At 41.7% G+C, this 27,207-nt stretch overlaps 1 protein-coding gene across 3 annotated transcripts in view; it reads left to right on the top strand.

Annotated features, from left to right (window-relative positions):
• Nucleotides 1-27,207, top strand: part of LOC118371988 (kinase suppressor of Ras 2-like) — a 122,607-nt gene that overhangs the window by 65,772 nt on the left and 29,628 nt on the right. For 2 of the 3 annotated variants that reach the window (XM_052479220.1, XM_052479219.1), the window contains exons 7-14: nt 10,135-10,204; nt 13,879-13,962; nt 14,546-14,633; nt 16,628-16,652; nt 16,907-17,013; nt 17,980-18,148; nt 18,719-18,760; nt 21,739-21,811. In XM_052479220.1, the coding sequence (XP_052335180.1) occupies nt 10,135-10,204; nt 13,879-13,962; nt 14,546-14,633; nt 16,628-16,652; nt 16,907-17,013; nt 17,980-18,148; nt 18,719-18,760; nt 21,739-21,811 (658 nt within the window). The remainder of the gene's footprint in view (nt 1-10,134; nt 10,205-13,878; nt 13,963-14,545; nt 14,634-16,627; nt 16,653-16,906; nt 17,014-17,979; nt 18,149-18,718; nt 18,761-21,738; nt 21,812-27,207) is intronic. The other variant, XM_052479221.1, reaches the window with a different exon arrangement.

Raw genomic sequence — 27,207 nt, 5'->3', positions numbered from 1 at the left:
GTTTCTGGACCTACGTTGATCAGTCCTATCATCAATCATTGATATCCACTTCAGTGGCGTGCTGTCACACAGTAAACCCTTAATTCAGCAGGTTATTACTGGGTTACTGGTACAAGCTCAGATTTTTGTAATAATGTTCTAATACTACATTACATTAAGTATCATAGCATTATTTAAATATTCCCCATGTCATGTTAATGAGGCTCCAACATGGCTGCTATAGAATGTTGTAGTGTCATGTTAATGAGCTCCAACATGGCTGCTATAGAATGTTGTAGTGTCATGTTAATGAGGCTCCAACATGGCTGCTATAGAATGTTGTAGTGTCATGTTAATGAGGCTCCAACATGGCTGCTATAGAATGTTGTAGTGTCATGTTAATGAGGCTCCAACATGGCTGCTATAGAATGTTGTAGTGTCATGTTAATGAGGCTCCAACATGGCTGCTATAGAATGTTGTAGTGTCATGTTTATGAGGCTCCAACATGGCTGATATAGAATGTTGTAGTGTCATGTTAATGAGGCTCCAACATGGCTGATATAGAATGTTGTAGTGTCATGTTAATGAGGCTCCAACATGGCTGATATAGAATGTTGTAGTGTCATGTTAATGAGGCTCCAACATGGCTGCTATAGAATGTTGTAGTGTCATGTTAATGAGGCTCCAACATGGCTGTTATAGAATGTTGTAGTGTCATGTTAATGAGGCTCCAACATGGCTGCTATAGAATGTTGTAGTGTCATGTTAATGAGGCTCCAACATGGCTGATATAGATGGTTGTAGTGTCATGTTAATGAACTCCAACATGGCTGCTATAGAATGTTGTAGTGTCATGTTAATGAGGCTCCAACATGGCTGTTATAGAATGTTGTAGTGTCATGTTAATGAGGCTCCAACATGGCTGATATAGAATGTTGTAGTGTCATGTTAATGAGGCTCCAACATGGCTGATATAGAATGTTGTAGTGTCATGTTAATGAGGCTCCAACATGGCTGATATAGAATGTTGTAGTGTCATGTTAATGAGGCTCCAACATGGCTGCTGTAGAATGTTGTAGTGTCATGTTGGTGAATGCACCAATTTGTAAGTCGCTCTGGATAAGAGCGTCTGCTAAATGACTTAAATGTAAATGCAAATGTTAATGGGGCTCCAACATGGCTGCTGTAGAATGTTGTAGTGTCATGTTAATGAGGCTCCAACATGGCTGCTATAGAATGTTGTAGTGTCTTGTTAATGAGGCTCCAACATGGCTGCTGTAGAATGTTGTAGTGTCATGTTACTGAGGCTTGGCTGCTATAGAATGTTGTATGTCATGTTAATGAGGCTCCAACATGGCTGATATAGAATGTTGTAGTGTCATGTTAATGAGGCTCCAACATGGCTGATATAGAATGTTGTATTGTCATGTTAATGAGGCTCCAACATGGCTGCTATAGAATGTTGTAGTGTCATGTTAATGAGGCTCCAACATGGCTGCTATAGAATGTTGTAGTGTCATGTTAATGAGGCTCCAACATGGCTGATATAGAATGTTGTAGTGTCATGTTTATGAGGCTCCAACATGGCTGCTATAGAATGTTGTAGTGTCATGTTAATGAGGCTCCAACATGGCTGATATAGAATGTTGTAGTGTCATGTTTATGAGGCTCCAACATGGCTGCTGTAGAATGGTGTAGTGTCTTGTTAATGAGGCTCCAACATGGCTGATATAGAATGTTGTAGTGTCATCTTAATGAGGCTCCAACATGGCTGCTGTAGAATGTTGTAGTGTCATGTTAATGAGGCTCCAACATGGCTGCTATAGAATGTTGTCGTGTCATGTTAATGAGGCTCCACCATGGCTGATATAGATGGTTGTAGTGTCATGTTAATGAGCTCCAACATGGCTGCTATAGAATGTTGTAGTGTCATGTTAATGAGGGTCCAACATGGCTGCTGTAGAATGTTGTAGTGTCATGTTAATGAGGCTCCAACATGGCTGATATAGAATGTTGTAGTGTCATGTTTATGAGGCTCCAACATGGCTGCTGTAGAATGTTGTTGTGTCATGTTAATGAGGCTCCAACATGGCTGATATAGAATGTTGTAGTGTCATGTTTATGAGGCTCCAACATGGCTGCTGTAGAATGTTGTAGTGTCATGTTAATGAGGCTCCAACATGGCTGATATAGAATGTTGTAGTGTCATGTTTATGAGGCTCCAACATGGCTGCTATAGAATGTTGTCGTGTCATGTTAATGAGGCTCCAACATGGCTGCTATATAATGTTGTAGTGTCATGTTTATGAGGCTCCAACATGGCTGATATAGAATGTTGTAGTGTCATGTTTATGAGGCTCCAACATGGCTGCTATAGAATGTTGTAGTGTCATGTTAATGAGGCTCCAACATGGCTGCTATAGAATGTTGTAGTGTCATGTTAATGAGGCTCCAACATGGCTGCTATAGAATGTTGTAGTGTCATGTTTATGAGGCTCCAACATGGCTGCTGTAGAATGGTGTAGTGTCTTGTTAATGAGGCTCCAACATGGCTGATATAGAATGTTGTAGTGTCATCTTAATGAGGCTCCAACATGGCTGCTGTAGAATGTTGTAGTGTCATGTTAATGAGGCTCCAACATGGCTGATATAGAATGTTGTAGTGTCATGTTAATGAGGCTCCAACATGGCTGATATAGAATGTTGTAGTGTCTTGTTAATGAGGCTCCAACATGGCTGCTATAGAATGTTGTAGTGTCATGTTCATGAGGCTCCAACATGGCTGCTATAGAATGTTGTCGTGTCATGTTAATGAGGCTCCAACATGGCTGATATAGAATGTTGTAGTGTCATGTTAATGAGGCTCCAACATGGCTGCTATAGAATGTTGTAGTGTCATGTTTATGAGGCTCCAACATGGCTGCTATAGAATGTTGTCGTGTCATGTTAATGAGGCTCCAACATGGCTGATATAGAATGTTGTAATGTCATGTTTATGAGGCTCCAACATGGCTGCTATAGAATGTTGTAGTGTCATGTTAATGAGGCTCCAACATGGCTGCTATAGAATGTTGTAGTGTCATGTTAATGAGGCTCCAACATGGCTGCTATAGAATGTTGTGGTGTCATGTTAATGAGGCTCCAACATGGCTGCTATAGAATGTTGTAGTGTCATGTTAATGAGGCTCCAACATGGCTGCTATAGAATGTTGTAGTGTCATGTTAATGAGGGTCCAACATGGCTGCAGTAGAATGTTGTAGTGTCATGTTAATGAGGCTCCAACATGGCTGATATAGAATGTTGTAGTGTCATGTTAATGAGGCTCCAACATGGCTGCTATAGAATGTTGTAGTGTCATGTTTATGAGGCTCCAACATGGCTGCTATAGAATGTTGTCGTGTCATGTTAATGAGGCTCCAACATGGCTGATATAGAATGTTGTAGTGTCATGTTTATGAGGCTCCAACATGGCTGCTGTAGAATGTTGTAGTGTCATGTTAATGAGGCTCCAACATGGCTGCTATAGAATGTTGTAGTGTCATGTTAATGAGGCTCCAACATGGCTGCTATATAATGTTGTAGTGTCATGTTTATGAGGCTCCAACATGGCTGATATAGAATGTTGTAGTGTCATGTTTATGAGGCTCCAACATGGCTGCTATAGAATGTTGTAGTGTCATGTTAATGAGGCTCCAACATGGCTGCTATATAATGTTGTAGTGTCATGTTAATGAGGCTCCAACATGGCTGCTATAGAATGTTGTAGTGTCATGTTAATGAGGCTCCAACATGGCTGCTGTAGAATGTTGTAGTGTCATGTTAATGAGGCTCCAACATGGCTGCTATAGAATGTTGTAGTGTCATGTTAATGAGGCTCCAACATGGCTGATATAGAATGTTGTAGTGTCATGTTAATGAGCTCCAACATGGCTGCTATAGAATGTTGTAGTGTCATGTTAATGAGGCTCCAACATGGCTGCTGTAGAATGTTGTAGTGTCATGTTAATGAGGCTCCAACATGGCTGATATAGAATGTTGTAGTGTCATGTTAATGAGGCTCCAACATGGCTGCTATAGAATGTTGTAGTGTCATGTTAATGAGGCTCCAACATGGCTGATATAGAATGTTGTAGTGTCTTGTTAATGAGGCTCCAACATGGCTGATATAGAATGTTGTAGTGTCATGTTAATGAGGCTCCAACATGGCTGCTATAGAATGTTGTAGTGTCATGTTTATGAGGCTCCAACATGGCTGCTATAGAATGTTGTCGTGTCATGTTAATGAGGCTCCAACATGGCTGATATAGAATGTTGTAATGTCGGTGAATGCACCAATTTGTAAGTCGCTCTGGATAAGAGCGTCTGCTAAATGACTTAAATGTAAATGTAAATGTCATGTTTATGAGGCTCCAACATGGCTGCTATAGAATGTTGTAGTGTCATGTTAATGAGGCTCCAACATGGCTGCTATAGAATGTTGTAGTGTCATGTTAATGAGGCTCCAACATTGCTGATATAGAATGTTGTAGTGTCATGTTAATGAGGCTCCAACATTGCTGATATAGAATGTTGTAGTGTCATGTTTATGAGGCTCCAACATGGCTGCTATAGAATGTTGTAGTGTCATGTTAATGAGGCTCCAACATGGCTGCTATAGAATGTTGTAGTGTCATGTTAATGAGGCTCCAACATGGCTGCTATAGAATGTTGTAGTGTCATGTTAATGAGGCTCCAACATTGCTGATATAGAATGTTGTAGTGTCATGTTAATGAGGCTCCAACATTGCTGATATAGAATGTTGTAGTGTCATGTTAATGAGGCTCCAACATGGCTGATATAGAATGTTGTAGTGTCATGTTTATGAGGCTCCAACATGGCTGCTATAGAATGTTGTAGTGTCATGTTTATGAGGCTCCAACATGGCTGCTATAGAATGTTGTAGTGTCATGTTAATGGAGCACACACACACACAGGCTGGGTCAGCCACAGTGTATACATTAAGACATTAAGAGTAGGTTTCAACCTTCAACTGCTTAGTGTAAAAAACAAAATCTCTGTTTGGTAAACATGGACTATATGAACACAATTACTAAATCTCTTTCATTGTTAAGGCGAGTAGGGCTCAGGCTGGAAATATTAAACATGAAAAACACAATTCTACACACTAGGGACGCATTACTGTACTAGCCAACCTTAAGAACTGTTACACAGTGATGAAGTAGGTCCAAAAAGATTACTTCATTTTTCCAAATGTTCAAATTATTTTACCTTGACAGGGAATACCTATGTGGGAATGCTGTTCATCGACTTCAGCTCAGCATTTAACTTGGATCTCGACCCTGCCCTGTGCAACTGGGTACTGGACTTCCTGACGGGCCGCCCCCAGGTGGTGAGGGTAGGTAACAACATCTCCACCCCGCTGATCCTCAACACTGGGGCCCAACAAGGGTGCGTTCTGAGCCCTCTCCTGTACTCCACCCCGCTCACCCACGACTGCGTGGCCATGCACGCCTCCAACTCAATCATCAAGTTTGCGGATGACACTACAGTGGTAGGCTGGATTACCAACAATGACGAGACGGCCTACAGGGAGGAGGTGAGGGCCCTCGGAGTGTGGTGTCAGGAAAATAACCTCACACTCAACATCAACAAAACAAAGGAGATGATTGTGGACTTCAGGAAACAGCAGAGGGAGCACCCCCCTATCCACATCGATGGGACAGTTGTGGAGAGGGTAGTAAGTTTTAAGTTCCTCGGCGTACACATCACAGACAAACTGAATTGGTCCACCCACACAGAGGCTATTGCAACAACACATCATCAGTAGGGTAAATCTAACCTGTCTCACGACGGTCTAATCCCAGCTCACGTTCCCGATTAGTGGGTGAACAATCCAACGCTTGGTGAATTCTGCTTCACAATGATAGGAAGAGCCGACATCGTGGAGGCTGAAGAAATTCAGCTTGTCACCAAAAGCACTCACAAACTTCTACAGATGCACAATCGAGAGCATCCTGTCGGGCTGTATCACCGCATGGTGCGGCAACTGCTCCGCCCACAACCGTAAGGCTCTCCAGAGGGTAGTGAGGTCTGCACAACGCATCACCGGGGGCAAACTACCTGCCCTCCAGGACACCTACACCACCCGATGTCACAGGAAGGCCATAAAGATCATCAAGGACATCAACCACCCAAGCCACTGCCTGTTCACCCCGCTATCACCCAGAAGGCGAGGTCAGTACAGGTGCATCAAAGCAGGGACCAGGAGACTGAAAAACAGCTTCTATCTCAAGGCCAATCAGACTGTTAAACAGCCACCACTAACATTGAGTGGCTGCTGCCAACACACTGACTCAACTCCAGCCACTTTAATAATGGAAATTGATGGGAATTGATGTAAAATATATCACTAGTCACTTTAAACAATGCTACTTAATATAATGTTTACATTCCCTACATTATTCATCTCATATGCATACGTATATACTGTACTCTATATCATCTACTGCATCTTTATGTAATACATGTATCACTAGCCACTTTAAACTATGCCACTTTGTTTACATACCCTACATTACTCATCTCATATGTATATACTGTACTCAATACCATCTACTGCATCTTGCCTATGCCGTTCTGTACCATCACTCATTCATATCTTTATGTACATATTCTTTATTCCTTTACACTTGTGTGTATAAGGTAGTAGTTTTGGAATTGTTAGGTTAGATTACTCGTTGGTTATTACTGCATTGTCGGAACTAGAAGCACAAGCATTTCGCTACACTCGCATAAACATCTGCTGACCATGTGTATGTGACAAATACATTTGATTTGATTTGATTGGACAATACACAAACATTTACTCAATAAATTATTTTTCAGTGTGAATAATTATCTTACAAATACTGTATCTCTTCCATCTGGATTCAATCTATGGAGCTATTTTCAAAATAGCTGATGTTCCTTCTTTACTGCTCATTGTTCAAGCACTCCTACACGTAACATAAAGTGGTACCCCCTCCTCTTCCTCCTCGTCCTCCTCCTCGTCCTCCTCCTCTTCTTCCTCTTTCTGCTATTCCTCGTCCTTCTTCAAACCTTGTTTTTGAGTGGTGAAACTGAAGACGTCTCTGTTTTCATACATAGAAATGAGAAGAATTGGGAGTGCTCTCTCTCTCTCTCTCTCTCTCTCTCTCTCTCTCTCTCTCTCTCAGTATCTCTCTCTCTCTTCCTCTCTCAGTATCTCTCCCTCTCTTCCTCTCTCAGTATCTCTCTCGTTCTTCCTCTCTCAGTATCTCTCTCTTCTTCCTCTCTCAGTATCTCTCTCGTTCTTCCTCTCTCAGTATCTCTCTCTCTCTTCCTCTCTCAGTATCTCTCTCTCTCATCCTCTCTCAGTATCTCTCTCTCTCATCCTCTCTCAGTATCTCTCTCTCTCTCCTCTCTCTTCCTCTCTCTCTCTCTCTCTCTCTCTCTCTCTCTCTCTCTCTCTCTCTCTCTCTCTCTCTCTCTCTCTCTCTCTCTCTCTCTCTCGCTCTCTCTCTCTCAGTATCTCTCTCTCAGTATCTCTCTCTCTCCCAGTATCTCTCTCTTGCTCTCTCTCTCAATTCAATTCAAAGGGCTCTATTGGCATGGGACATACAGTATATGTTAACATTACCGAAGCAAGTGAAATAGATAATAAACAAAAGTGAAATAAACAATCAGAAATGAACAGTGAACTCACAAAAGTTCCAAAGGAATAGAGACATTTCAAATGTCATGTTGTGGCTATGTTCATACAGTAATGTAGCAATGCGCAAATAGTTTAAGTACAAAAGGGAAAATACGAAACATAAATATGGGTTGTATTTACAATGATGTTTGTTCTTCACTGGTTGCCCTTTTTTTGTGGCAACAAGTCACAAATATTGCTGCTCTGATGGTACATTGTGGTATTTCACCTATCTCTCTCTTTCTCGCTCCCTCTCTTGCTCTCTCTCTAGCTCTGACACACACACACACACACACACACACACACACACACACACACACACACACACACACACACACACACACACACACACACACACACACACACACACACACACACACACACACACACACACACACACACACACACACACACACACACACATAGGGAAATGCAATGCACAGAATAGGTATGGTACATAATTTATTCACACTAAAGTCTATGTAGCGGGTTAAGTCTGGTCTGGGCTTTTTGCTCAATCTCACACTTTGTTGATGTTGAATTTCTGAGCAGTATACTGTAGTAATGGTGAATATCCGAGCAGTATACTGTAGTAATAGTGAATATCTGAGCAGTATACTGTAGTAATGATGAACATCTGAGCAGTATACTGTAGTAATGATGAATATCTGAGCAGTATACTGTAGTAACGGTGAATATCTGAGTAGTATACTGTAGTAATGCCAAATATCTGAGCATTATACTGTAGTAACAGTGAATATCTGAGTAGTATACTGTAGTAATGATGAATATCTCAGCAGTATACTGTAGTAATGGTGAATATCTGAGTAGTATACAGTAGTAATGCTGAATATCTGAGCATTATACTGTAGTAATGCTGAATATCTGAGCATAATACTGTAGTAATGCTGAATATCTGAGCAGTGTACTGTAGTAATGCTGAATATCTGAGCAATATACTTTAGTAATGCTGAATATCTGAGCAGTATACTGTAGTAATGCTGAATATCTGAGCAGTGTACTGTAGTAATGCTGAATATCTGAGCATTATACTGTAGTAATGCTGAATATCTGAGCAGTGTACTGTAGTAATGCTGGATATCTGAGCATTATACTGTAGTAATGCTGAATATCTGAGCATTATACTGTAGTAATGCTAAATATCTGAGCAGTGTACTGTAGTAATGCTGAATATCTGAGCAGTGTACTGTAGTAATGCTGAATATCTGAGCATTATACTGTAGTAATGCTGAATATCTGAGCATTATACTGTAGTAATGCTAAATATCTGAGCAGTGTACTGTAGTAATGCTGAATATCCGAGCATTATACTGTAGTAATGCTGAATATCTGAGCAGTGTACTGTAGTAATGCTGAATATCTGAGCAGTATACTGTAGTAATGCTGAATATCTGAGCAGTGTACTGTAGTAATGCTGAATATCTGAGCATTATACTGTAGTAATGCTGAATATCTGAGCAGTGTACTGTAGTAATGGTGAATATCTGAGCAGTATACTGTAGTAATGCTGAATATCTGAGCATTATACTGTAGTAATGCTGAATATCTGAGCAGTGTACTGTAGTAATGCTGAATATCTGAGCAGTGTACTGTAGTAATGGTGAATATCTGAGCAGTGTACTGTAGTAATGCTGAATATCTGAGCATTATACTGTAGTAATGCTGAATATCTGAGCATTATACTGTAGTAATGCTGAATATCTGAGCAGTGTACTGTAGTAATGCTGAATATCTGAGCATTATACTGTAGTAATGCTGAATATCTGAGCAGTGTACTGTAGTAATGGTGGTGTCAGAAGAATGTTCTTTGGAGCCATGTTCCTCTATCTTTCATGTATCGTACACCTTGAGGCTTAGATTGTTTGTAATCGTGAATGTAACTGAGAAGTCTTTGTTTATTAATTTACTGTGTGGTCATAGCTGAGAGTTCTGATTCCATTCTGTCTGAATGATAAAAGAACATTTGGAAAAGAGAATAACTTGAATGTTTTCTCTAAAGATCCAGAAGTTAATAATTTTATCTCATGATTCTGACGATGATCAGACTTTTGTCACTTTATGGTGTTTGAATGACAGGAATTGTTAGTCAAAATAGGTTATTAATAATTGATTGTAGTAAATACCAAAGTGAGATCAGACCAGTTTTTACTCATCTATTAATTTGGTGAAATGTCATGCAGTCCACAAATCAATTTTTGCTTTAGCCCAGTCACAATCAGTGTACTGTGGTATTCAGCATGGAACTATTCAATACAAGGGCATGTGTTGATATCTAGTCCTACCCCCCACCGTCCAAACCTTAAGACACATGTTTTAGGCTACAAAGCTGCATGTTTGACTGAATCAAGCCCTACATTTGGTCCAATATCTAATCATCGTTACATTCTTATCCATCCCTCTTTATATCTCTCCTCCTCCAGACACTCTCTCAGTGCCTCGCTGGTCCCCACAGATCCCCCAGAGAGACCTGGGAAACTCCATAAAACACCGGTAACCTGTGTGTGTGTGTGTGTGTGTGTGATGGTTTGAGTGTTCAGGAATGTGTGTAGTGTGTCATAATGTGTCTGTTTCTCCACACCTGACGAACAGAATGTCAGACCAATTGTAGGGGGCAGAAGTCATCTTTGTGCTCATTCCACATTTGAACCCCTGATGACTCCCAAATGCTATGGATTTCCAAGTTGGGCAATACACCACCGCTATTGGCCACGAGAACCTGCCTACGTACTGACTTTTCTCTACTTCGTTGTCTGTCGCTCTTTCTCTCTGTCTCTCTCACGCTCTCTCTCTCTCTCTGTATCTCCCTCTCTATTTCTCTATCTTTCTTTCTCTCTCTTTCTCTCTCTGTCTCTCTCATGCTCTCTCTCTCTCTCTGTATCTCCCTCTCTATTTCTCTCTCTTTCTCTCTCTCTCTCTCTCTCTTCTTCTCTTGCTCAGCCTCAGAAGTACGTGGGAGTTTGCCCACTGTTGAAGTTCACTGAGGAGGAAAGAGAGTGTCTGTGCACACATGTCTTAATGCCTCATCAGCCAGAGACAAGCACATTTATATACAGTATCAGTCAAAAGTTTGGACACACACTCATTCAAGGGTTTTTCTATATTTTGACTATTTTTTACATTGTAGAATAATAGTGAAGACATCAGAACTATGTAATAACACATATGGAGTGGAGTAACCAAAAAAGTGTTAAACAAATCAAAATATATTTTAGATTCTTCAAAATAGCCACCCTTTGTCTTGATGACAGCTTTGCACTCTGGCATTCTCTCAACCAGCTTCACCTGGAATGCTTTTCCAACAGTCTTGAAGGAGTTCCCACGTATGCTGGAAATTGCTTTTTATTTGAAAAACAAATGATAGTCCCACTAAGCGCAAACAGGATGGGATGGCGTATCACTGCAGAATGCTGTGGTAGCCATGCTGGTTAAATGTGCCTTGAATTCTTAATAAATTACTGACAGTGTCACTAGAAAAGCACCATCACACCTCCTCCTCCATGCTTCATGGGTGGGAACCAATAATATGTAGATCATCCGTTCACCTACGCTGCGTCTCACAAAGACATGGCGGTTGGAACAAAAACATCTCAAATTTGGACTCATCAGACCAAAGGACAGATTTCCACCGGTCTAATATCCATTTCTTGTGTTTCTTGGCCCAAGCAAGTCTCTTCTTCTTATTGGTGTCCTTTAGTAGTGGTTTCTTTGCAGCAATTCGACCATGAAGGCCTGATTTACACAGTCTCCTCTGAACAGTTGATGTTGTGATGTGTCTTTTAGTTGAACTCTGGGAAGAATTTATTTGGGTCGCAATTTCTGAGGCTGGTAACTCTTATGAATTTATCCTCTGCAGCAGAGGTAACTGAGTCTTCCTTTCCTGCGGTGGTCCTCATGAGAGCCAGTTTCATCATAGTGCTTGGTGGTTTTTGCGACTGCACATGAAGAAACTTTAAAAGTTCTTGAAATTTTCCGTATTGACTGACCTTCATGTCTTAAAGTAATGATTGGCTGTCGTTTCTCTTTGCTTATTTGAGCTGTTCTTGTCATAATATGGACTTGGTCTTTTACCAAATAGGGATATCTTCTGTATACCACCCCTACCTTGTCACAACACAACTGATTGGCGCAAATGCATTAAGATGGAAAGAAATTCCACAAATTAACTTTTAACAAGGCACATCTGTTAATTGAAATGCATTCCAGGTGACTACCTCATGAAGCTGGTTGAGAGAATGCTAAGAGTGTGTAAAGCTGTCATCAAGGCAAAGGGTTGTTTCTTTGCTTACTACATGATTACATATGTGATATTTCATAGTTTTGGTGACTTCACTACAATGTAGAAAATAGTAAAAATAATATAATATAATATATAATATAATATATAATATAGAAAAACTAGGTGTGTCTGTTACTCTAGCTTATATTGTAAGCACAGGTTATTATGCACAAGTAAATGATTGCAATGTGATGAACTACTTTGGCTATAGCACCATCTCCCTGGGAATGGAAAATACATATCTGTGAAAACATATCTCACCTTTAACGCCAGTTTAACTTTGGTAGCATAGGTATGGCCTGCTAAAACAAACGTATCATTTAGGCTCTACTGCCAGGACGGGAGATGGAATTGTGCTCTCCCTGGTTCTGTTTAGCTGACGGTACGAGGCGATTCGAGGGTTCCTAATGAAGAGATTCTGATTCTGTCCGCCTCTTTCTGTCATATTCTATTGCACCAGCCTGCTACTTGAACCCAGGTGTCAGCCTGTGTCAGTCATATTCCATTACCCCAGCCACTCTGCTACTTGAACCCAGGTGTCAGCCTGTGTCAGTCATATTCTATTACCCCAGCCAGCCTTCTACTTGAACCCAGGTGTCAGCCTGTGTCAGTCATATTCCATTACCCCAGCCAGCCTTCTACTTGAACCCAGGTGTCAGCCTGTGTCAGTCATATTCCATTACCCCAGCCAGCCTGCTACTTGAACCCAGGTGTCAGCCTGTGTCAGTCATATTCCATTACCCCAGCCAGCCTTCTACTTGAACCCAGGTGTCAGCCTGTGTCAGTCATATTCCATTACCCCAGCCAGCCTGCTACTTGAACCCAGGTGTCAGCCTGTGTCAGTCATATTCCATTACCCCAGCCAGCCTGCTACTTGAACCCAGGTGTCAGCCTGTGTCAGTCATATTCCATTACCCCAGCCAGCCTGCTACTTGAACCCAGGTGTCAGCCTGTGTCAGTCATATTCCATTACCCCAGCCAGCCTTCTACTTGAACCCAGGTGTCAGCCTGTGTCAGTCATATTCCATTACCCCAGCCAGCCTGCTACTTGAACCCAGGTGTCAGCCTGTGTCAGTCATATTCCATTACCCCAGCCAGCCTGCTACTTGAACCCAGGTGTCAGCCTGTGTCAGTCATATTCCATTACCCCAGCCAGCCTGCTACTTGAACCCAGGTGTCAGATCTATCAGTCAATAAACCCCCTAGCTCTTCCCTGTGCTTCCTGGCACTCAGATACTCCATTGAACCTCGAAGTAGGGAATTGCTTTTTATCATTCAAGAGAATTAAGACACACTGTAGATTTGCCTGTTTGATAAGTGCCAGCATCTTGAGATCTTGAGCTGTGCGGCGGTTTCCGCCTGGCTCCATCTTCATCTCTGGGAATGATTGCTGTCTCACCGCCTTGATGCAGCACCAGGGTCTCTCCCCACTGGGCACAGACGTCAATTCAACATCTATTCCACGTTGATTCAAGTTGGCTGTCACAGCAGTTATCCTAAGAGCACAGCCACAAACTCACCATTGGAGGGGCATAATGAAAGGAGTGCCAGGTGAACCCCAAATTGAATCAAGGTGCATTGGAGATTAGCACGACAATCTTTAGAAGGAGGGGGAAGAATAAGCCTAAAGGCGCCCATCATTCATATGTTAAGGAAAGGTTAACCTGTGAATATGAGGCGTTCTATGACAAAAGCCATTTGTCATCACGTGGGAATAGGAATCATTGTCTGAAAGGTCACAAGCAATCAGTGATGTTTCCTCTGTGCAGTGATGCACACCTGCTGTTTTTATGTATTTTGGGGACTCATTTATGCATGGAGAAACAAGTAGAAGATGTTTTGTCTGTGTGATCTGAACTTACTCTCTCTCTCTCTCTTGTCCTTGCAGGTTTTCCACCAAGTATTGGATGTCTCAGACATGCATAGTATGTGGGAAAGGAATGTTGTTTGGACTCAAATGTAAAAACTGCAAGTAGGTCCTTCTTTCCAAAATGATGTTGGTTCGTGAAAAGCATGTCTACACCATGACAAAACATTATTGCCATGCATCAAATGTTTCTTAGAATTTATCCTGGGGTGCTTAGTGAAGTAAAAAAAAATCTACATCAATCATTATGCTGGTTGGTTATGGGTCATAAGCTCTTTTTTGTCATCCATGCATTCTTATTAGAACTCTGTAAAGATCATTTGTCACGGTATACTTTGAAAAGTCTCTGAAAAGGAACTGAACAGCAATTACCATTATCATTTTAAACAGATTACTCAAAGAAATTAACCAATTTCTCAATCGACCGAATGAGAAATCTTTGACAGAAGGACAGCTTTTTATTTCCTTAATGGCCCAGGCTATTAAATATTCAAGACATTTTTATTTTAACTGTTTTGAAAATGAATAGCAGAGATTCAGTGATGTCAGGGGTTATGTCCGAAGTAGCATCCTATTCCCTATACAGTGCTCTACTTTTGATCAAAAGTCGTGCACTATATAGGGAATAGGGTGTCATTTCAGGCACGACCCTGGTTTCAGAGTGTATATCATTCTGTTTTTTCACTAGGCTGAAGTGCCATAACAAATGCACCAAAGAAGCCCCGCCTTGCCATTTGCTGATCATCCAGCGAGGAGGTAGTAACCCCCTCAAAGGTAACAAAGGACTGTATACCAGCAGCTTACTGTAAGGCTGAAGCCTGACTTCATGTACAGGCCACATAACTTCAAGGACCATTTCACCACTTGTCTTACAATTTATACATCATGTCATCTGGAAGATGTGTTTCTGAAAGCGACTGGAAGCGTTTTAATGCATCATTTTAATAGCTGTAGACCTTGATACACAGGCCACACAACGTCTTAGTGGTATTCTCAACATAGGCAGTAACACAAACTGCACATGTATCTCAAGTTAGGAGAGACACTGTATATAACCCTACTGTAATTCAGCAGCGCAAAACATATTCATTTTAGGAATACTTATTAGGATTGTTATGCAAGTATTAATTTCTTTAAAAGAATACTCATTCTCTGTTATAGTGCTTTAGTTATAGAAGTATTACTTTAAAAGAATACTCATTCTCTGTTATAGTGCTTTAGTTATAGAAGTATTACTTTAAAAGAATACTCATTCTCCGTTATAGTGCTTTAGTTATAGAAGTATTACTTTAAAAGAATACTCATTCTCTGTTATAGTGCTTTAGTTATAGAAGTATTACTTTAAAATAATACTCATTCTCTGTTATAGTGCTTTAGTTATAGAAGTATTACTTTAAAAGAATACTCATTCTCTGTTATAGTGCTTTAGTTATAGAAGTATTACTTTAAAAGAATACTCATTCTCTGTTATAGTGCTTTAGTTATAGAAGTATTACTTTAAAAGAATACTCATTCTCTGTTATAGTGCTTTAGTTATAGAAGTATTACTTTAAAAGAATACTCATTCTCTGTTATAGTGCTTTAGTTATAGAAGTATTACTTTAAAATAATACTCATTCTCTGTTATAGTGCTTTAGTTATAGAAGTATTACTTTAAAAGAATACTCATTCTCTGTTATAGTGCTTTAGTTATAGAAGTATTACTTTAAAAGAATACTCATTCTCTGTTATAGTGCTTTAGTTATAGAAGTATTACTTTAAAAGAATACTCATTCTCTGTTATAGTGCTTTAGTTATAGAAGTATTACTTTAAAAGAATACTCATTCTCTGTTATAGTGCTTTAGTTATAGAAGTATTACTTTAAAAGAATACTCATTCTCTGTTATAGTGCTTTAGTTATAGAAGTATTACTTTAAAAGAATACTCATTCTCTGTTATAGTGCTTTAGTTATAGAAATATTACGTTAAAAGAATACTCATTCTCTGTTATAGTGCTTTAGTTATAGAAGTATTACTTTAAAAGAATACTCATTCTCTGTTATAGTGCTTTAGTTATAGAAGTATTACTTTAAAAGAATACTCATTCTCTGTTATAGTGCTTTAGTTATAGAAATATTACGTTAAAAGAATACTCATTCTCTGTTATAGTGCTTTAGTTATAGAAGTATTACTTTAAAAGAATACTCATTCTCTGTTATAGTGCTTTAGTTATAGAAGTATTACTTTAAAAGAATACTCATTCTCTGCTATATTCTCTGCTGTAGTGGTTTTGTTATGGAAGTATTTCTTTAAAATAATACTCATTCTGTCACGGCTGTTGAAAGAACTGGACCAAGGTGCAGGGTGGTGAGAGTACATATTCCTTTATTTCGTATGAAGCCGACAAAATCAATAAACCATCCAAAACAACCGTGATGCTATAGTGCCAACAAACAAAGACAACTTCCCACACAGAAAGGAGGGAAAAGGGCTACCTAAGTATGGTTCCCAATCAGAGACAACGATAGGCAGCTGTCCCTGATTGAGAACCATACCCGGCCAAAACATAGAAACACAAAATCATAGAAAACGAAACCTAGAATGCCCACCCCAAATCACACCCTGACCAAACCAGACAGATACATTAAAAGGCTCTCTACGGTCAGAGCGTGACACATTCTCTGCTATAGTGGTTTTGTTATGGAAATAGTACTTTATAAGGTTCTCTGTCATCTGGAGTTAGTTTTTACTGTATGTTCTTTACACGTCTCTGTTTTTCTCCCAACTGGTGCGACAGATCACCAAGGAAATCAAGGTAAAACAATCAATTCATCAATCTTTCTTTTTTTAACCACAGAACCTTTCTGAAGTCTCTGCTATTTGAAGTTGGCCAGCTATCTTACGTTGTTCTTAAGTGTTCCCTTGCGATAGTAACAAGGGACCATCTTCCATTTAACCCATTTAGAAATTTGAGTAGATGAAGACTTTCTCTAATGGACAGCCATATCACATCTGCTCAAAGCCCTCACTCAGTGTTCTGTTGTTTACGTCTGATCCTGTCTCTACCAGCTCGTTTGGTACGGACTGAATCGGTACCATGTGACATCAACAACCCCCTCAGGTACACAGACCTGCACATCAGTCAGACGCTGCCCAAAACCAGCAAAATCAACAAGGTAGGATCCACTGTACCCCCCCACACACACACACACAAACTGCTCTGGGCTCCACATCTGAGGTTTGTCTTATCAAAAGTCCATCTGTTCTTACTTTCTGTTTGCAATCCCCTGAATCTCAGTCTCTCAGACGGACTAGCACTACTGGATTAATCTATTGGATGTTTTTGTTGTTGTTGTACTAATTCATTTTCACTCTTCAAACCGTAGCCAACAGATGTATACTTTACAATTCTTCAAACACTGTTTGGGATTACAGAACTGAAAACCTCTACACCCTCATCATAATTTCACAAGGGGCATTTTAGGCAACATTTTGTGGCCCTTACAGTTCAACGTTTTACCTCACTGTGTCCTGTCATTCGTTTTTTATCCTTTTTTAATGAGATGCTTTTAATGGACATCTGCTAATTCACTATGACCATTACCAGTGTAGTTTGAGACCAGAGTTTTTTCACTCCCTCACTCTGTACGACTTCCCCAATACAACCAGGAAATGAACATAGTATTAGCAGCTATAAGTCAACAACACACACAGCAACACTCCATAATGAGAGAGGTCAACCAAGGCCACTCATTTCTACCCTACCACGTAAAAGAGCTTTTAGCTCCAAGAGCACATATCTCTCTAGTATCTCTATGGACCCTCATCATAACAACGCCATTAGACAACAGGTGCGTTGTCAGGTGCTATCTTGTGAATGAGGAAGAGTGTGAAAATATACTAGTTCCACCTGCTAATGGCCATAGAGATCAACTATAATTACTGGTCTATTTAATTATGTATCTCTCTGTATCTCTCTCTACCCCCCTCTTTCTCCCTCTATCTCTCTCTGTATCTCTCTTTACCCCCCCACTCTCCCTCTCTCTCACTTTCTCTCCCTATTTCTTCCTCTATCGTTCTCTTTCTCACTCTCACTCCCCCTTTCTTTCTCCCTCTCTCTCTCTATCTCTTTCTGTTCTCAGGATCACATACCTGTCCCGTACCAGCCAGACTCCAGTAGTAACCCCTCCTCCACCACCTCCTCCACTCCTTCCTCCCCCGTTCCCCCCCTCCCCTCCAGTGCCACCCCTCCCTCCCCCCTGCACCCCTCCCCACAGTCGGCACGGCTACAGAAACAGTTCAGTTTAACAGGTACGGGATTTAAATGAAAACATTGAGTTTTTCCCCCCAGATAAAGTCTCAAATCAAACTTTATTTAAAGTTCATTTAGACATTTCTTCTGATAGAAGTAGTACATTTAGTGTTACTACTGTTAGATTTTTTTTTTAGAGCTGTCTGTCTAGGAAAGACATTTCATTCTTGTCATTTCTACCCTTCTATGAACCCAGCTCTGAGCTGATTGTCAGTGAAAGAAGACAAAAAGGGTCTGCACCATAACTCTGATCCTCTCTCTCTCTCTCTCTCTCTCTCTCTCTCTCTCTCTCTCTCTCTCTCTCTCTCTCTCTCCTTCCCTCTCTCTCTCTCCCTCTTCTCTCTCTCTCTCTCGCTCTCTCTCTCATTCTCATTCTCTCTCATTCTCACTCACTCGCCTTCCCTCTCTCTCTCTCTCTCTCTCTCTCTCTCTCTCTCTCTCTTCTCTCTCCCTCTCCCTCCTCTCTCTCTCTCTCTCTCTCTCTCTCTCTCTCTCTCTCTCTCTCTCTCCTCTCCACCTCTCTCTCTCTCTCCCTACCTCTCTCTCTCTCCCTCTCCCCTTCTATCCAGCCTCTTCTTACTTCAAATACAAGCAGCAGTTCATCTTCCCAGGTAAGTGCCTTGTAATTGAGCATTACGATACCCATACTGCACCAGGCCGAAGGAGGAGGGTACTTTTGATGTCCTCTCTCTCCTCTCTCCCCTCAGTCTCCTCTCCTCATGCTCCTGTCCTCAGTCTCCCCTCCTCATGCTCCTCTCCTCAGTCTCCTCAGTCTCCTCTCCTCAGTCTCCTCTCCTCAGTCTCCTCTCCTCTCCTCAATCTCGTCCCCTCAGTCTCCTCTCCTCATGCTCCTCTCCTCAGTCTCCTCTCCTTTTCCTCAGTCTCCTCTCCTCACTTTCCTCTCCTCAATCTCCTCCCCTCAGTCTCCTCTCCTCATGCTCCTCTCCTCAATCTCCTCTCCTCAGGCTCCTCTCCTCAGTCTCCTATCCTCCCCTCAGTCTCCTCTCGTAAGTCTCCTCTCGTAAGTCTCCTCTCGTAAGTCTCCTCTCCTCAGGCTCCTCTCCTCAGGCTCCTCTCCTAGGTTACTAGGTTACTAGGAGAGGAGCCATTACTGTCACGTTCGTCATAACAAGGAGACCAAGGCGCAGCGTGATATGAATACATTCTACTTTATTAAACGAAGAACACTAAACAAACTAACAAACTAACAAAATAACAAAACGAACGTGAAGCTATAACACGAGTGCTGATATGCAACTACACATAGACAATAACCCACAAAACCAAAATGGAAAATGGCAACCTAAGTCGGATCCCCAATCAGAGACAACGATAAACAGCTGTCTCTGATTGGGAACCAATTCCGGCCACCATAGACCTACATTACCTAGACATACTAAAACCTCATAGAATTACAAAAAACCCTAGACAAGACAAAAACACACATACCACCCTCGTCACACCCTGACCTAACCAAAATAATAAAGAAAACAAAGATGCCAGGGCGTGACAATTACAGTCTTTTAAAGCTGTGGATCGTAATCCTGCAGCAACAGGAAATCTGAATTATTGTGTTTTTTTGTTATGGTTGATACGTTTTAATTAGGGCAAATAAAGTCTGTAATTTTAAAGTGAAAATGCCAAACTTTAGAAGGCTTTTTAAACCTGGAATACATTGCACCTTTTTATTTCAACGACAGCATGATCAAATGAAGATCCTACATCTGTATGGGGGTGAAACGGGGTGTAACCTTTGGAAGAGTCAGAGATACAATATTGTGATATAGGACTGATCCTCATAGTGTATGTTATGGAGTCATGAGTAGTGTCATGAAATGTCAGTTAAAACATTGAAATATAATTGTATTACATGTACTTACCAGCCTATCAAGCAACTCATTTGCAACACAAAGCAAGACAAAGCAGCACAACATGGCCGCGGGAAGAAGTTTAGTTGTGGGGGTGACTAAATCATTTTTTCTCTCTGTGCTGCTGTTGACTGTTTTGGTCTGCTCATACAATAGTAATGAATAAATATAAATATTTGATTTGATTTATTTATTTATTCTGATTTACCAGGCAGCACTGCAGCAACCTCTGCACCCCTATGCTATCTGGTGTATGTGACAATATAACATAAACTACATGGCCAGAAATATGTGGACACCTGCTCGTCGAACATCTCAGTCCAAAATAATGGGCATGAATATGGAGTTGGTCCCCCTTTTGCTGCTATAGCTGCCTCCACTCTTCTGTGAAGGCTTTCCACTAGATGGTGGAACATTGCTGAGGGGACTTGCATCTATTCAGCCACAAGAGCATTAGTGAGGTTGGGCACTGATGTTGGGCGATTATGTCTGGCTCGCACTCGGCGTTCCAATTCATCCCAAAGGTGTTCGATGGGGTTGAGAACAGGGCTATGTGCTGGCTAGTCAAGTTCTTCCACACCGATCTCAAGAAACTATTTCTGTATGGAGCTTGTTTTGTGCATGGGGCATTGTCATGCTGAAACAGGAAAGGGCCTTCTCCAAACTATTGCCACAAAATTGGAAGCACGGAATGGTCTAGAATGTCTTTGTATGCTGTAGCGTTAAGATTTCTCTTCATTGGAACTAAGGGGCCTGAACCATGAAAAACAGCCCCAGACCATTATTCCTCCTCCACCAAACTTTACAGTTGGCACTATGCATTGTGGCAGGTAGCGTTCTCCTGGCATCCGTCAAACCCAGATTCATCCATCGGACTGCCAGAGGGTGAAGCGTGATTCATCACTCCAGAGAATGTGTTTCCACTGCTGCAGAGTCCAATGCCGATGCTTGGCATTGCGCATGGTAATCTTAGTCTTGTGTGCTGCTGCTTGGCCATGGAAACCCATTTAATGAAATTCCCGACAAACCGTTCTTGTGTTGAGGTTGCTTTCAGAAGAAGTTTGGAACTCGGTAGTGTGTGTTGCAACACGCTTCAGCACTCTGCGGTCCCGTTCTGTGAGCTTGTGAGGCCTACGACTTCGTGACTGAGCCGTTGTTGCTCCTAGACGTTTCCACTTCGCAATGACAGCACTTACAGTTGACCGGGGCACATGTAGCAGTGCAGAAATTTGAAAAACTGACTCGTTGGAAAGGTGGCATCCTATGATGGTGCCACGTTGAAAGTCACTGATCTCTTCAGTAAGGCCATTCTACTGCCAATGTTTGTCTATGGAGACTGCATGACGGTCTGCTACATTTTATCAGCAAAGGGTGTGGCTGAAATATCCATATCCACTCATTTGAAGGGGATATACTTTGTACATTCAGTGTATTTGTTTATTTTCCCCCCCTGTTTTTCTTACTTTTTTCAGTTTTTTTGTTTAAAAAAATCTAACAATCTGTTTTTGCTTTGTCATTTTAGGGTATTGTGTGTAAATTGATGAGGAAAAAAACTATTTCATCACTTTTAGAATAAGGCTGTAACGTAACAAAATGTTGAAAAAGTCAAGGGGTCTGAATACTTTCCAAATGCACTGTATGTGATATTACACTGTGCTGTGGTATAAAGACTATGTAATGCCCAGTGTTGTGATGATTTACAATATACCTCTCCTCTCTAGATGTGGCCCTGGCCCCAGAGGCCCCCAGCAGGGCACCCCAGGTCATCCTGCACCCTGTCCTGTCTGAGCCGGGGTAAGTAGGAAACTAGGAAATGGGATTTCTTTCTTTATATTTGTTTTGGCTCAACCATGGTACCAGGTAGTAAACCAATGTCATGCAATCAACATTTAATGAGAATGTCAGTGAGGTGTCAATCTTTGAGTTGACACGCGACATAATGTCTCCCAATACCTTGGGAGTTGTGTCGGCCACAGAAACACACCATGGAGCAGATAAGTCACTGTCAGAGATTTAATTCAGACCTTAGTCAATCAAGAGGGGGTGGTTGAAGGGAAGTCTGCCAAGTAACTTGATGAGTGTCGACCATGACGCTGTTGACATCGTGGATATAGTATAAACAACATGAGTTATCGGGACTATTGTATTCTGACCTTAGTCAATAAATACATTCTTTTAAATCCCATTGGGCAAAAACTGGTTGAATCAACGTTGTTTCCACGCCATTTCAACCCGAAACACCAATGTGATGACCTTGAATCGACGTGGAAAACTAATTGGATTTGCAAAAAGTCATCAACAATTTTTTAAATTTTATTTAACTAGGCAAGTCAAGAACAAATTCTTATTTTCAATAACAGCCTAGGAACAGTGGGTTAACTGCCTTGTTTGAAGCAGCGTTACCCATGCAGATCAAGGGGAACAACCACTCCAAATCTCAGAGCGAGTGACGTTTGAAACGCTAACTAGCTAGCCATTTCACATCGGTTACACCAGCCTAATCTCGGGAGTTGATTGGCTTGAAGTCATAAACAGCTGCTGGCAAACGCACGAAAGTGCTGTTTGAATTAATGCTTACGAGCCTGCTGGTGCCTACCATCGCTCAGTCAGACTGCTCTATCAAATCATAGACTTAGTTATAACATGATAACACACAGAAATACGTGCCTTAGATCATTCTTATGGTCGAATCAGGAAACTATCAGCTTGAAAACAAGACGTTTATTCTTTCAGTGAAATACGGAACAATTACGTATTTTATCTAACGGGTGGCATCCATCAGTTTAAATATTCCTGTTACATTGCACAACCTTCAATGTTATATCATAATTACATAAAATTCTGGCAAATTAGGCGGCCCAAACTGTTGCATATACACTGACTCTGCGTTCAATGAACGCAAGAGAAGTGACACAATTTCACCTGGTCAATATTGCCTACTAACCTGGACTTCTTGTAGCAAAATATGCAGGTTTAAAAATATATACTTGATTGATTTTAAGAAAGGCATTGATGTTTAGGGTTAGGTACACATTGGAGCAACTATATGCACCGCATTGATTATATGCAACGCAGGACACGCTAGATAAACTAGTAATATCATCAACCATGTGTAGTTAACAAGTGATTATGATTGATTGTTTTTTATAAGATAAGTTTAATGCTAGCTAGAAACTTACCTTTGCTTACTGCATTCACGTAACAGGCAGTCTCCTCGTGGAGTGCAATGTAATCAGGTGGTTAGAGCGTTGGACTAGTTAACTGTAAGGTTGCAAGATTGAATCCCCCAAGCTGACAAGGTAAAAATCTGTCGTTCTGCCCCTGAACGAGGCAGTTAACCCACTGTTCCTAGGCCGTCATTGAAAATAAGAATGTGTTCTTAACTGACTTGCCTGGTTAAATAAAGGTTAAATAAAGGTTTAAAAATAATAATAATAAAAATCGGCCAAATCGGTGTCCATAAATACTGATTTCCGATTGTTTTGAAAACTTGAAATCGTCCCTAATTAATCGGCCATTCCAATTAATCGGTTGACCTCTACTACCTACCTTCTCTAACCACTACACTACCTTCCTCCTCTAACCACTAGGCTACCTACCTTCTCTAACCACTAGGCTACCTACCTTCTCTAACCACTAGGCTACCTCCTCTAACCACTAGGCTACCTGTGTCTAACCACTAGGCTCTCTCCTCTAACCACTAGACTACCTGCCTCCTCTAACCACTAGGCTACCTCCTCTAACCACTAGGCTACCTCCTCTAACCACTAGGCTACCTCCTCTAACCACTAGGCCACCTCCTCTAACCACTAGGCCTAGACTACCTGCCTCCTCTAACCACTAGGCTACCTCCTCTAACCACTAGGCTACCTCCTCTAACCACTAGGCTACCTGTGCTAACCACTAGGCTCCTTCTCTAACCACTAGACTACCTGGCCACCTCCTCTAACCACTAGGCTACCTCCTCCACTAACCACTAGGCTACCTCCTCTAACCACCTCCTAACCACTAGGCTACCTCCTCTAACCACTAGGCTACCTCCTCTAACCACTAGGCCACCTCCTCTAACCACTAGGCTACCTCCTCTAACCACTAGGCTACCTCCTCTAACCACTAGGCTACCTCCTCTAACCACTAGGCTACCTCCTCTAACCACTAGGCCACCTCCTCTAACCACTAGGCTACCTCCTCTAACCACTAGGCTACCTCCTCTAACCACTAGGCTACCTCCTCTAACCACTAGGCTACCTCCTCTAACCACTAGGCTTCCTGTCTCTAACCACTAGGCCACCTCCTCTAATCACTAGGCTACCTCCTCTAACCACTAGGCTATCTGTCTCTAACCACTAGGCTACCTCCTCTAACCACTAGGCCACCTCCTCTAACCACTAGGCCACCTCCTCTAACCACTAGGCCACCCTGCCGCCCCTAAGGGAATTTCCTATTGATTTCACGTTGAATTCACGTTATTGAATTCACGTCAACCAAATGGAAATCAAAACTAGATATGCCCAGTGGGATAGCTCTCTCTGATTCTTCCTCTGTCTCCCTCCACCAGTGAAGTAGGTCAAAAAATGACATCCATTTTATTTTTAAATGATATGCCTTGAAATTTTGTAGCGCGACGCAGAGCAATGTTCACATGATCTTGTGGGCAAAAACAGACCGTTTCAGATAAGCCTCATATTACATATCATCTGTCGGTCTCTGTCCCTCCATTGGTCGAGGGATGGATAGGGACTCAAAATTATTGGAGCAAAGACGTTTTTGTGACAATTTCAATGAGAGATGCGGGACAAGACAAACACTCTGAGGCTAATGTTAACATGGCCTTAACCGCATGCTATAGTTAGGATGCCAACTGGATTCCACTTGGGTTTCTAAAAGCCACGGCTGCCGAAAACAAGCAGAAGGAGAAGACGAGGAGTGATGCCAATGTCTTTGGACTCTAAATCGATCACATGAATAAATGCAAGGTAGCGCTCAGTAACTTTAGCTTTTAGAAACTGCTTACTGTATGTACCAAGATGTTCAAATAAACCTAAACCTAAACTAGCTTTCATAGACAATTTTCATAGTCAATTGTTGGTGTATTTTTAAGCTGACAGAAATGGGTTACTGTTTTAATGACGTTCTAATGTTTTCTATTCCTTCTAAGTGACTGACACAGGTGTTATTTCAATATGACTGGGGAAAGGTGCAGCCATCTCTCTCTCTATCTTACTTTTTCTCCCTCGATGTCTTTCTCTCTCTTTCTCTCTCTTTCTCTCTCTTGCTCTCTCTCTCTCCTTTTCTCACCTTCTCTCCCCCTCTCTCTTGCTCTCTCCCCTCTCTCTCACCTTCTCTCCCCCTCTCTCTTGCTCTCTCCCCTCTCTCTCACCTACTCTCCCCCTCTCTCTTGCTCTCTCCCCTCTCTCTCACCTTCTCTCCCCCTCTCTCTTGCTCTCTCCCCTCTCTCTCACCTTCTCTCCCCCTCTCTCTTGCTCTCTCCCCTCTCTCTCACCTTCTCTCCCCTCTCTCTCACCTTCTCTCCCCCTCTCTCTTGCTCTCTCCCCTCTCTCTCACCTTCTCTCCCCTCTCTCTCTCCTTCTCTCCCCCTCTCTCTTGCTCTCTCCCCTCTCTCTCTCCTTCTCTCCTGCCTCTCTCTCTTTTTCTCTTCCTCTGCTTTCTGACAAATATGAATCCATTATCTTGGTTATGAAACCCACATTCTCATGATGTAATTAAAGCCAGTCTTCTCCTCTGTGTGTGGCTCCATGCACTCCCTCACCCAGCCAGAGTCTAGTACCAGCTGGCAATTTCCCCCCGCCTCTTCTCTGGGTTAATGAGGGCCTCTCTCTGGCCCTGGCTGGATCCTCTCATTAGGAGACTGAGGTCCTACCAGGGGCCATGTATACCACAGGAATCACATACATAATTTCATACACCGTCTCCATCACAACACAGTGTGTGTGTGTGTGTGTGTGTGTGTGTGTGTGTGTGTGTGTGTGTGTGTGTGTGTGTGTGTGTGTGTGTGTGTGTGTGTGTGTGTGCGTGTGTGTGTGTGTGTGTGTGTGTGTGTGTGTGTGTGTGTGTGTGTGTGTGTGTGTGTGTGTGTGTGTGTGTGTGTGTGTGTGTGTGTGTGTGTGTGTGTGTGTGTGTGTGTGTGTGTGTGTGTGTGTGTGTGTGTGTGTGTGTGTGTGTGTGTGTGTGTGTGTGTGTGTGTGCGTGTGTGTGTGTGTGTGTGTGTGCGTGTGTGTGTGTGTGTGTGCGTGCGTGTGTGTGTGTGCGTGCGTGTGTGTGTGTACACAGTTCTACTGATGACACAGAGGTTGGAAGAGGTTACCTGTAGAATGCCTTTCTGTTTGGCCACCTAGCTAGATAAACAGAAAAGAGGGTTCAGAAAATGCATGGTGTTTAATCACCGTCCATGACGCGTGATTCAACACGGTTCATTGCAGATGTGTTATGCTAGCGTGTGCAATGTAAAATGTGTGTATGATGCTAGCGTGTGCAATGTAAAATGTGTGTATGATGCTAGCGTGTGCAATGTAAAATGTGTGTATGATGCTAGCGTGTGCAATGTAAAAATGTGTGTATGATGCTAGCGTGTGCAATGTAAAATGTGTGTATGATACTAGCGTGTGCAATGTAAAATGTGTGTATGATGCTAGCGTGTGCAATGTAAAATGTGTGTATGATGCTAATGTGTAAAATGTGTGTATGATGCTAGCGTGTGCAATGTAAAATGTGTGTATGATGCTAGCGTGTGCAATGTAAAATGTGTGTATGATGCTAGCATGTGCAATGTAAAATGTGTGTATGATGCTAACGTGTGCAATGTAAAATGTGTGTATGATGCTAAAATGCGTGTGCAATGTAAAATGTGTGTATGATGCTAGCGTGTGCAATGTAAAATGTGTGTATGATGCTAGCGTGTGCAATGTAAAATGTGTGTATGATGCTAGCGTGTGCAATGTAAAATGTGTGTATGATGCTAGCGTGTGCAATGTAAAATGTGTGTATGATGCTAGCGTGTGCAATGTAAAATGTGTGTATGATGCTAGCGTGTGCAATGTAAAATGTGTGTATGATGCTAGCGTGTGCAATGTAAAATGTGTGTATGATGCTAGCGTGTGCAATGTAAAAATGTGTGTATGATGCTAGCGTGTGCAATGTAAAATGTGTGTATGATACTAGCGTGTGCAATG

Source organism: Oncorhynchus keta, chromosome 25 (assembly GCF_023373465.1).
Source record: "Oncorhynchus keta strain PuntledgeMale-10-30-2019 chromosome 25, Oket_V2, whole genome shotgun sequence".
Lineage (NCBI taxonomy): Eukaryota > Metazoa > Chordata > Actinopteri > Salmoniformes > Salmonidae > Oncorhynchus > Oncorhynchus keta.
This window is presented reverse-complemented; position numbering and strand designations above follow the sequence as displayed.